We start from the raw sequence: 10349 nt of genomic DNA, 5'->3' as shown, positions 1-10349 counted from the left end.
AAGAACAGAGAGAAGCGCAAGGGGAAAAAAAAAATCCTTTTACACGTGAAGATAGTATCAGCATCAGTATAATGATTTTCAGTTTAGCAAAAAGAAAACTAATAGCAAAGTGCTATTTGCGTGCACCAGGGGAACAAACCGAACTGTTACCACCGCACAAAGACGAATGGTATACTGCTAAGACGGCATTTCCATTCGGCACTGTACTTTTCAACACCTGTGTAGTTCAGAGCGAGAGGACAGTGCCAGTTCGGGAGCTGAGCCGTGTGCTTCGCGCTGGGAAACCTCGCTCGGGACTCAGCTGAGCCGCGGTGGCTCCGGCCCGGCTGCCCAGCTGTCCCAAACCCGCTGCAGGCTCGGGCACGGCTCAGGCCTTTTGTTCTGTAGCTCCAGCTCCTCTGCATTCCCCCCACGTACGGGCTCCCATCTCAGCGCCTGGTGCTGCGCTCCGCTGCCGAAAGGTAGATCCACACAGCAGCGTTAGTTAAGTCAGAAAACTCAGAAGTCTCGGGCTCGGAAACAAAAGAAGCCCCTTTCATTTTTGCCAGACCAGGTGGCACTGTTTGCCCCGGGGCTGGCTCCGTGCGCCTGAAGTTGCCGCTTGCACCGCTAATAAAATGAACAGTTCCCGACCAGCAAAACACGACGGCAGGGACCGGCTGTAACATCACCTGCGGAGCGAGGGGAGCCCTGCGAGGAGGCGCACTGAGGATTAGCGGAGCGATAGGCACCACTAGAGTGGGAGACGAGAATTTCTCTCCACAGCCGGAGCGCAGGGCAGAGGCAGCCAGGGGCGGATGCTCCTGCCCGCCGGCGGCTGCCGGACCTGGAGCCCCTGAAGAGGGCGAGAGTGACCCAGAGGTGGTCAAGTTCACGGGCAGCGGAGCCGCTCTCACGGCAGCCGGAGGACGCTGCCGGACGCCCCCGGGGCCGGGCGGAGCCGTGAGGGGCCGGGCGCGGCCCCGCAGCCCCTCGGGGCCGCCCGGCTCGTCCCCGCCCGCCGCCGCCGGGCGGGACCATCTCTGCCCTCGGCGAGGGGGGGGCGCGCTCCGCCCCGGCTCCCCGCCTGGCCCGCCTCCCCCCCGCGCTCGCAGAGCGCCCCTCCGCCTGGCGCGCGGCGTGGTCACGCCCAGCGCGGCATTAACGCCCCCCGGCGCGGGGCGCGGGTGCCCGGGCATCCTCCGGCGGTGGCTCCTCGGCGCGGGGCGGGCGCGGAGCGGCTCCCAGCGCCAGCCCTGCGCGCTCCGCCGCCCTCTCTGCGCCGCCGGACAACGCCATGAAGCCGGCGGTGCTGGAAGTAATGAGGATGAACCGGGTGTGCAGGATGGTCCTGGTCACTTCCGTGGGCTCCTTCATCCTCGTCATCTTCTATTTCCAAAGTATGTTGCACCCAGGTAGGGCACCGCAACAGCACCGGCATCCCCGGCACCACCGGCCCGCGGGGTCAGCGCTCGCCCCGCTCCCCGCCGGCGCAGGTGGCGGGCGCGCCGGGAGCCCTCGCTGGCCGCCGCCGGCCCCGGCTCTCGGCTCCCGGCGCCGCTGCGGCAGGCGCGGGGCTCGGCGGCGGCGGGAGCGGGAAGGTCGCCTCGCCCCCCGCAGGAAACTTCCCGCGGGAGGGAGGAAAGTTGGTCTGTTTAAGAATCTTCTTATTTTCCGCTTCGTGTCGTGCATTTGGTGAAGGGGGACGGGACACGACAGCGGCTGGCGAGAGCCGGGAGCTGCCCGGTCCCCGCGGTCCGCACCGCTGGGAGCGGGACCCCAGGTCCCCTCTCCCATCGGGGGTCGCGGGCCTTCGTCTTCCCAGCTTTTCATTTTCGGAAGCGTCAGGGACACCGCGGCCGAGCAAGGGCAGCCGCCACCGCCGGCTCGCCCGGGCTGTGCGGGAGGGCTGCCCCGACCGGGCCATGCCTGCCGCTGTCCAATGCCGCCTGTCCCGGTGTGCGGGGCCCGAGCAGCTGGGCACGGGTGTCCCCAGGGACGCAGGAGTCACCTGGGACCACACTCCAAGGTTCCTAATGCGACTTCGGCTTTTCGGTTTCCCTCATCCTGGGGATGGAGCTGCACCGGGGGCAGCAGATGCTGGCTCCCAGGGAGATCCCACGTAGATAAGCTGCTGATTCACACAGAGGTGGGATTGGGCTGTGGAAATTTCATGCAATGTCAGCTGTGTGAACAGACCCCTCATGGATGCTTTGTGCAGCTTGGTGAAATTTGTCCAGCATGGTAAAAAAAAAAAAAAAATAATTTTGCTCTGTCTGTTTCACTTTTTCCTCTTTCTGCCTGGGAAATGACGTGGGAATTGCACTTGCAGTGTCTTTTTGGAGGGGTCTGTCAGTTGAGCAGAGGAGCGAGGCTGGTGAGAGGGAGTGATACCTTGTAATGGGCCATCAGCTGTAGCTGGCAGACCGGCCACACTCTCAGCAGGCGAGTGTTCCCAGCCGTACCTGTTACTGTCTACTGCCAGCTCTCAAGCGTCCTGGCTACAGGCATATAGCTGTAGCTGATAAGGGAATTGCCTTCTAGTAAAAAGAAAAAGGATCTATTCAGATTGACTCTTTCTTTCCCTGTTTGTGACTACCATAGTTGCCATATATTTATGTAGCCCTTAGAGATGTAGTTTAGTGATGGACTTGGCAGTCCTGGGTTAGTGGTTGCGCTCAGTCTTAGAGGTCTTTTCCAACCTAAATGAAGTGATTTTTTTCTTAAAGTTTTTGGAGAGTTTTTCATCAAATGGTAGAGGCTTAATGTACTGATAAAATTAGGAATCAGTAGATCTGCTGTTCTGTGGAGAAGCCAAGTCCTGTTTGGTGTTTTTCTATCAGCTGCCTGCTCCTCCGGAGTTGGTGTAATTTGCTTGATGAATGTTCTTGTATGGTGCCCATCTGTGTTAATACCTGCCAACTTCTTGGAAAAAATAGCATATTTATTCTCTTTCCTGCTATGTCTGCTCCATGCTTACTGGTTTCACAAGGAGCACTCAGTCCTTAGTAGACCCAGAGAAGGCTTTATTTCTGGTCTTCAAGGCACCAGGGAAAATTATGGATTGTAACATAGCTTCACCAATTTAATAGAAATGTGACATGGTATTTTAATTGGTGGAGTTCCACAGATAATATAATTTGCACACATATTCAGACAATTTGGCCAAGACTTATTATTTCCCCTTGTTTCAGGTGAATTATACTGCTGGAACACAAACTTAGCATGCAGTAGGTGAGAGATTAGGCTAAATATTCTTCTGTGAATTTTTTAATGTAGAAAAATTGTCTTTTAAGAATTTTCAATATGCTCTATAGTTAATTGTTGGAGATTATGGCTTTATATTCATTGTATTGTGAGGCTATAAATAGGCTGAGATTTTAGTACAGTTCAAAGGATTTAGCATAAACTCTGAGGAGAGAATGCGATGCTGTGAAATCACTGGGAGGATAATGTGCACCCATTTTCTGTGCGGCACATATTTAGGTTGTTAGTGTGAGTGGAGTAGATCTGGAAATAAATAAATAAATCACAACCTTTATTGTGCCTTTTTGATCATAACTGATTCTGATTTTTTTTTTTTTGTGGGGTGTTTCCATAGTGGAAATTGCAGGGAAGTTCTCGAGCCCCGCTCTAGCCCTGCACAGAGTGTCCCCACTTGGGTTACTCATGGTTTGTAAGGCTCAGACAGCTGGTCTCCCAGGCATCTGTTATGTGTTATGCCATTGTATGTGTTACCATCCTGGTAGTGCAAGTGATAGAGCAATGTAGAGTTCTTGAAGGGTCAGGAGAGAGGGAGGTGGCAGACCTGTCAATGTGTGACATACATTGGGTAGTAGATAATTTTTAGGAATTAAGTCGTTTTTGTAAGAGGTACCTGTAACCCTTCCTGTGTGTCAGAATTCACTGGAGCCAGATCCTGGAGGTATTAAGAACTTTCAAAATCTTGGTCAATGTCCTTTTTGTTGTTGGAGGGTGTTCTAAATTCCAGCTGGTCTCCACTGAAGCATGTCTTTGTATGGCTGCAGGAGGGAGCTGTCTCATCTCTGGCTTGCCAGTGTCATTGTTGTTGGTAGCTTACCATGCTCTCTAGCAGAGGCACTTTGCACTCAGAATTAGATGAGAAATTAACACCCTAACCTTTTGGAGAGAAAATAAGGTTTTCAGGTAAGTCCTCAACAAGAAGTATAAGGTCCTTACTATCAGTTTGTTGAGTCCCAGAGTTCTCTCGGTGAATTTCAGGAGGCTGCTTACAAAGCTTTCTCATGAGTTTCGGGTGAGAGAAAGTGAAGGCGAAAGATGCTAGAAGACCACCACACCCTCTGGGTTAAGATAAATCTTTATCTGTTAGAGGGGATTTTCCATTTTATGTGAGACACATATTTCTACTGATATTTTTTGGGGGGATTAAAAAAAAAAGAAAATTGCATAGTTAACAGAAACCTTTTTTAAAAACAGACGAGGGAAGAATCCAAATGACACAAATACACCTAATGCCTGAAACAGGGAAGATGAACTTAGCCTTATCTTTGCAAAAGAATATGATGTATCCCTTGTGCTATATCTCAAATACCAACACATTCATACTGGAAGGTAATCAGGTGGTTTTTGCTCTTTTTTTCCTCTTTTTGTCTGTGTACCCATTCTTGGTGGGAAGCCAGCTGTAAATGTGCTGTTTAGTTATTGCACCTTTTCATTGTCTGAGTTTTGTCAGAGATTGCCTAAGAGCTGGGAACCCACCCTCCCAAGTTAGGTTCCCCAACCAGTTGTTGAGGGAGGGTGAATTCTGCAGCTCTCCAGTGCTCAGGACCACTGTAAAGAAAACTTTGGGGCTGATCCTGGCTGTTGTGGCTTATCCGGGGCTATATTTGTTCCTGAGGGAAGAAGTGGTAGTGGGGACTTTGGTGTGTTTTCCCATTTCCTGTCTAGCCTGTTCTGAAAAAAAACCAACCAAAAAACATGCTGCATTGTTTGCCATATCTGGAGATATAGCAGTATATAGCTGATTTTCTCTGTCTCTTTTGCTCCAAATATTTTTCCACTTCACTCTCCTGCCATGTGCTATCTAGATAACTGAGTGCAAGCTGATTATTGCTCCATGCTCCCAGAACTTCTGTCTGCATGAAATAGGTCAGTCTTGGGGTTTTATGTGACAGCCCATCATAGTTTATCTGCTGCATTTCCCGTGAAATCAGTTTGCTCACTAGTCTTTAGCCTGCCTACACTTTCACAGATGTGTTTGCTTTGTTCTCTAGACTTCCCAGCTGCAGCGAGCGGGGGACTCTGAGTCACCCAGCGGAGGCAGGAGCTGCTCTGCCGGGCTGGGGGTCACACTGGCAGTGTGTTAGGATCCCTCAAGGTGGAAAATTCCTCACAGAGGCAGGATAATTAATACTATCTTTATCTTACCTCAGACAGGTTTATGAAACTAACTTATTCTATACCTGATTCCCTTCCCACCCCTCCCACTTGCATTTTTTTTTTACTCCATTTTTCATCTCCTGTTTTAGACTTGTACTGCTCTCCTCTGGATGCTAACGAAGGTTAGATCTCACAGGTCAGACTTGCCTCATGTCCATGATCATCTCGGTTACATATGCAGCATGGTATGACTGAGAGCCGATGTCTTCCTTTGCTCAAATATCAGAACAACTCAGACCACAGGAGATTTTTTCCTTATGTCTGAAGACAAGCTCACCATTGGTTTTGATGGCAGATTCTGTTTGAAAATCAATGCAGCAGTCTCCCATCTTGCAATTGATCCACGCTTTCTCTCTTGCTTACAAAGGAGAATGAGATCTGCAAGGCAGTTGGGTGTGTGGCATTCCTTTGATGGACCTTGTATACTGGTTTTAAATTATTCTGTTTGGGATACAGAGAAATGGAGTTCATTTGACAGCCACAAGAAACTGGCCCTCATTTAATTGCATGCAATGAAATCCATCCCCCAGAAACCCTGCCGCGTGCTGCATCTATTTGTTGGTGTCTCTATAAAAGCTTTTCATAGCTTTCCATGGAACTGTCATCAGTGTGAGCAAACCTACTCTGGTCACCCTTCTCAAAGGGACTGGTAGTCTGGAGCTGCCTTAAGTTGATAGTTAAACTGCTCTTTGTATCTTGTGAAAATCTTCCTGGTTAGTGAATATTAATCTTATTAGAACAGCAACTTTTTCTATTGCAGTGCAAGTGAGTTTAGGTTTTTGCAACAACTGCTTGCTGAACTGAACAAATAAAAATCTGTCTCTGAATGTGTTCAAGCAAAAATTACCTGGGTAATTATGTTGCAGTCATGTCTTATTACATTTTAACTTATCAGGATATTTATTACTCCACCATTCCAATATCTACCATGTAGGTTTTTATAAGTTTTTTTTTTATTACTTTGTATCAATATTGGGAAAGTATGTGCTAACTTTCAGAGCACTGACACTGTTAACGGTTGTAAAGTGTCATGATTTAGCTTAAGTAACTTTTTCAGAGATTAAGTTAGTGTGCATGGAAACTTTATTTTGAATTTAGCAAAACAGCACGTAGCACGGAAATGCCCAGTGCTTTTTATGAACAAATTTATACAATTGATTGGGTGCAAGAAGTATCTCATTTTCATTTCATATTCAGAAATACGAGCATCTTTCTGAATTCTAAAATTGTTTCCATTACTTTTCAGAAGTGGCAGGTAGTTTATCTTGTACTGTACCATATAATTAACTCTAAAAATGGTTCAGACAATTTGAAGAAATTAGATTCTTGTTACTTTTTCTAAAGCCAGCGCTACTGTATTTTGTTTGACTCTGTTGCCAGATGTACTATATCAAATCCTGCCTGACAAAGCTACTGCAGTTGTCCTTGTGTGAATGTCATTCCAGCAGAGGTTTTTTCCTCTCAAACCTTTTGGGCTGATGCATATGTATTATGTATCAGCTCTAAGTTGATCCTGAGGGAGTTAAGGGCTGGGATGGGGGACACAATTATTTGAATCTGATGGTTTTTCTTCCTGATTGTTTGTGCTGTTCAAAGCAAACGTTTGAGTTCTGTGTGTGACTTGTTGAAGTGTCAACATACATAAAATGAAGCAGAAGATGCATGGATGAAGGACTCAGTTGAAATCGATGAAAAGGGAAGGAGTTTTCCCCTTCACATTAAAGGAATGAAATTAAGTTCAGGAACAACGTACTTGTGTAGACCTGGTGTGTCCAGGATAAAGACGAAGAGATGTCTGTGCGGTGTTACTTAGATTCAGCAACCACCTTAGATTCAGCTACTGTCTTACCAGGATAACATTTCAAAGCATACTGGTGTTTTGTTGGATGCTCCTGTTCCCTGTAGCCCATTCATGTATGGTCTTTGTGGATGAGGTATTTGTCCTTACAGCTGCAGTTCTGACTGAATTTATTTGTGTTATTTGTGTTTCAGTATCCAGGTTATAGATAGTGTCCTTTTGTTACGGGCAGAATGCTTGCATGTAACAAAATGGGGTTTCTGGCGCAAGCCTCATACTCTTAACTAGAAGGTGAGACCACCAGAGACTACTGCAAACCAGTGAAAGAATTAAGTTCCTAATTATCTCTGGTTAATGCCTCCAGACACAGGGGTTTTCTTGGATTTCAATTTTGTGAACGTAATCATCAGAGGATGAAGCATATTCCCCCTTTAATGTAATGTTTTGGCACCTGAAACTAAGGTTTCATGGATAAATCACAATTTTACCCCATATACACTTGGAGTCTGGGTCGCTTCTCTTGTGTCACATCATCACTCTCCACTTTTCATTTAATGCTGATCAATGAATTTGGTTTGTTTTCTTGCCCTCTCCACATGCTCCTTCTTAAGGAGTTAGCTTCTGGGGAAATTGTCTGGAGTAGATCCATTCCCTTCTGTTAGGGAAATTGTCTGGAGTAGATCCATTCCCTTCTGTTAGGGAAATTGTCTGGAGTAGATCCATTCCCTTCTGTGAAACTGAAATTGGAGGTTTCCGTATGAATGGCCCGTGTTAGTTTTCAGCTCCCTCCCCACTGTCCTCTGGGGCTGTCACAACACTTGCAGCGTCCCTAGGAACTACCTCATGGAAAGCAACCTCTGCACAGATTAGGAGCACTTATCCATATGGAATAAGGGAATGAGAGTGCTGACTATCCCATGGCAGTGTGCATCCTCTGCTCTGCCCTTTCTGTGATGTCTGATCGGTGCAGGCTGGTGGGGAGCTCCTCGGACAGAATGTGGGAGCTGCAGGCATGTCTGTGGGAACTGGTGTGTTTTACTGGTTCCTCTCTAGGAGCTCAGAGATTGAAAAGCTCTGTGGCAGCAAGCCTCAGAGAGCCACAGTGGATGACAGGACTCTCATTTCTGTGATATGCTAACAAGACTTTGGATAACAATATGGTATAAGTAGGTGCAGCACTGGCATTTGTTAATTTGCAGCAAGGAAACTTTATGTCCATGGGAGTCAGGGGAGGCTTCCTTTTCTAGAGAAATTTCACTGCCTTATGCATTTAACATTTAAACATCCAGGATTGAAAAAAAATTATTTTAAAATAGTAATACTTTTTTTGGTTGCTTTTTACACTGTGCCCAGTGTTGGCGATGAAAGCAGATGACAGCCTTCCTTTTGGCCATATTAATTTTACACATTAGAGATGAGGTCCTGAATGAGGCATTAACATTTAGGTTACAAGCATCAGAAGGGGATGCTATTTAAAAGAAATAAAATTAGATGGCTGCCACTGGAACATTTGAAGGAAAATGTTCATTAGAACACGCTGCCTGACATTGAGGCTAGATTTGGCAACTTAGTATTTCATGTCTTTTTCCCTGACAAATTTGAATCTGTGCATTAAAAAAGCTGAGTATGAGCACTTATAAAATGCTGACTGGAAAAAAAGAGGGTTCTGCACACAAATGTGTGTGAATGTGCACATACACTCACCCATGTTCCCACCCCCTACAAAATCTGTAGTTGGTGCCTAGGTAGTCCAATTGCAGTGATTTCTGAAGTGCAAACCTTTTTCTCCTAACGAGACTTGCTGTAAGGACTGTGAAGTTCTTTGTTACCAAAAGAAATCCCAGAAGTGCCAAGGGCTCCACATAGGAGCATTGTTACTTTACTAATTGAAATTAGTAGTAAGTGTGGTTTCTCATCTCTGCTACTCTTTTTTAACTTACACATTTGGAAACACCCAGGTTGAGAGAGGAATGGTTTTATCAATTCTTTGTAGGCTGTAGAAGAGCAAGGATTTTTATAGTTTTTCAGTGTATCAGTTTAAACAGTAAGAGTGCCTCTTCAAGGTAGCCTTCATCTTGTTTGTGCCAGGCTGTAGACACTGAGGGATGACTTTGCTCCATCACTATCAATCACTGCTGCGATGGCTTCACACTCCTATGAAAAAACGTAAAAGAAGGTGCTGGGGGAAATGGAAAATACAAACAATGCAATTGAGCAGAATTTCTCACAGCGCTGTGATTCCGGGGGTTTGGGAGATAGAAGCTCTATCCAGCAAATGTCATGGAGCTAGGTGGACTGCACCGCGCCAAAGCGGGTGCGAAGTGCTCACATCCTGTAAATGTTGTCTGCCCTTCCTTTGGCAGGGAGAGGCAGCCTTGGTTTCAAGGATGTGAGTAAAGTGATCGACGTGTGGTTTTGCTGGATCAGGCCCTTGTTTCTCTTTCTTCTCCAGGAGGTAAAAGAGCAGGATCTATCCTCAGCTGTGCTCAATATGCAAAGGAACTGCTGCTGCTGCTTTGAGCATTGTCTCAGGCTAAAGTATGCCCTCCTTAGTCTTTTTAATATCAAAAGATTGTGTCTTTTTATGTTATTTGGCTGAGTGGTAGGAGACATAGATTTTAATTGCAGAGTCCACATATAAAATCCACAAGGAATAAAAGGCTTTGTTGGGTCTCAATGCACTTCTCGAACACATTGTACTCTGTAAAAAGCAGAGAACTGTGGGATTCTTTTTTTTTTTCTTTCTTGTATTCATTTTTAAGACATGGACATTCAAGATACATTTTGTAGATGGTAAAAAGGTGGGCTTCAGGACCCTTAGAGTAATGCCTTCTGAATTCATTTAATAAATGACGTTGTAGTTAGTAATTTTCATGCTTTTTTGCCTGATAAGTGACTGTATAAAGGAATCAAAAACTTAAAAATGGATAGCTTGTAGAGGTTTTTGAATTAGGCAAGGTAGACATATAATTAATAAGGTGACTATAATTGGATCTCATGGATGATCTTTACTGTAATACCTTGTCTTAAAACAAAGAGCTTTAAGGGAGTTAAAATCCTTTTAAAGGCTATTTGCATTATAGTGCTTTAAAGCTGGTTGGTATGCAGGCAGAACAAAACTGTCTGTATTATCTGAAGTGACCTGACATGG

The 10349-nt window shown here is 46.2% G+C and overlaps 1 protein-coding gene across 2 annotated transcripts in view; it reads left to right on the top strand.

Annotated features, from left to right (window-relative positions):
• The first annotated feature begins 1200 nt into the window (after positions 1-1200).
• CHST11 (carbohydrate sulfotransferase 11) overlaps positions 1201-10349 on the top strand; it is a 156098-nt gene continuing 146949 nt past the window's right edge. The window contains exon 1 of one of the 2 annotated variants that reach the window (XM_033058608.1): positions 1201-1379. In XM_033058608.1, the coding sequence (XP_032914499.1) occupies positions 1277-1379 (103 nt within the window). In that variant the 5' untranslated portion in view covers positions 1201-1276. Of the gene's footprint in view, positions 1395-10349 lie in introns of both variants that reach the window. The other variant, XM_033058607.2, reaches the window with a different exon arrangement.

Source organism: Catharus ustulatus, chromosome 4 (assembly GCF_009819885.2).
Source record: "Catharus ustulatus isolate bCatUst1 chromosome 4, bCatUst1.pri.v2, whole genome shotgun sequence".
Classification (NCBI taxonomy): Eukaryota; Metazoa; Chordata; class Aves; order Passeriformes; family Turdidae; genus Catharus; species Catharus ustulatus.
The sequence above is the reverse complement of the archived record's forward strand: the minus strand, read 5'-3'. Positions and strand labels throughout refer to the sequence as shown.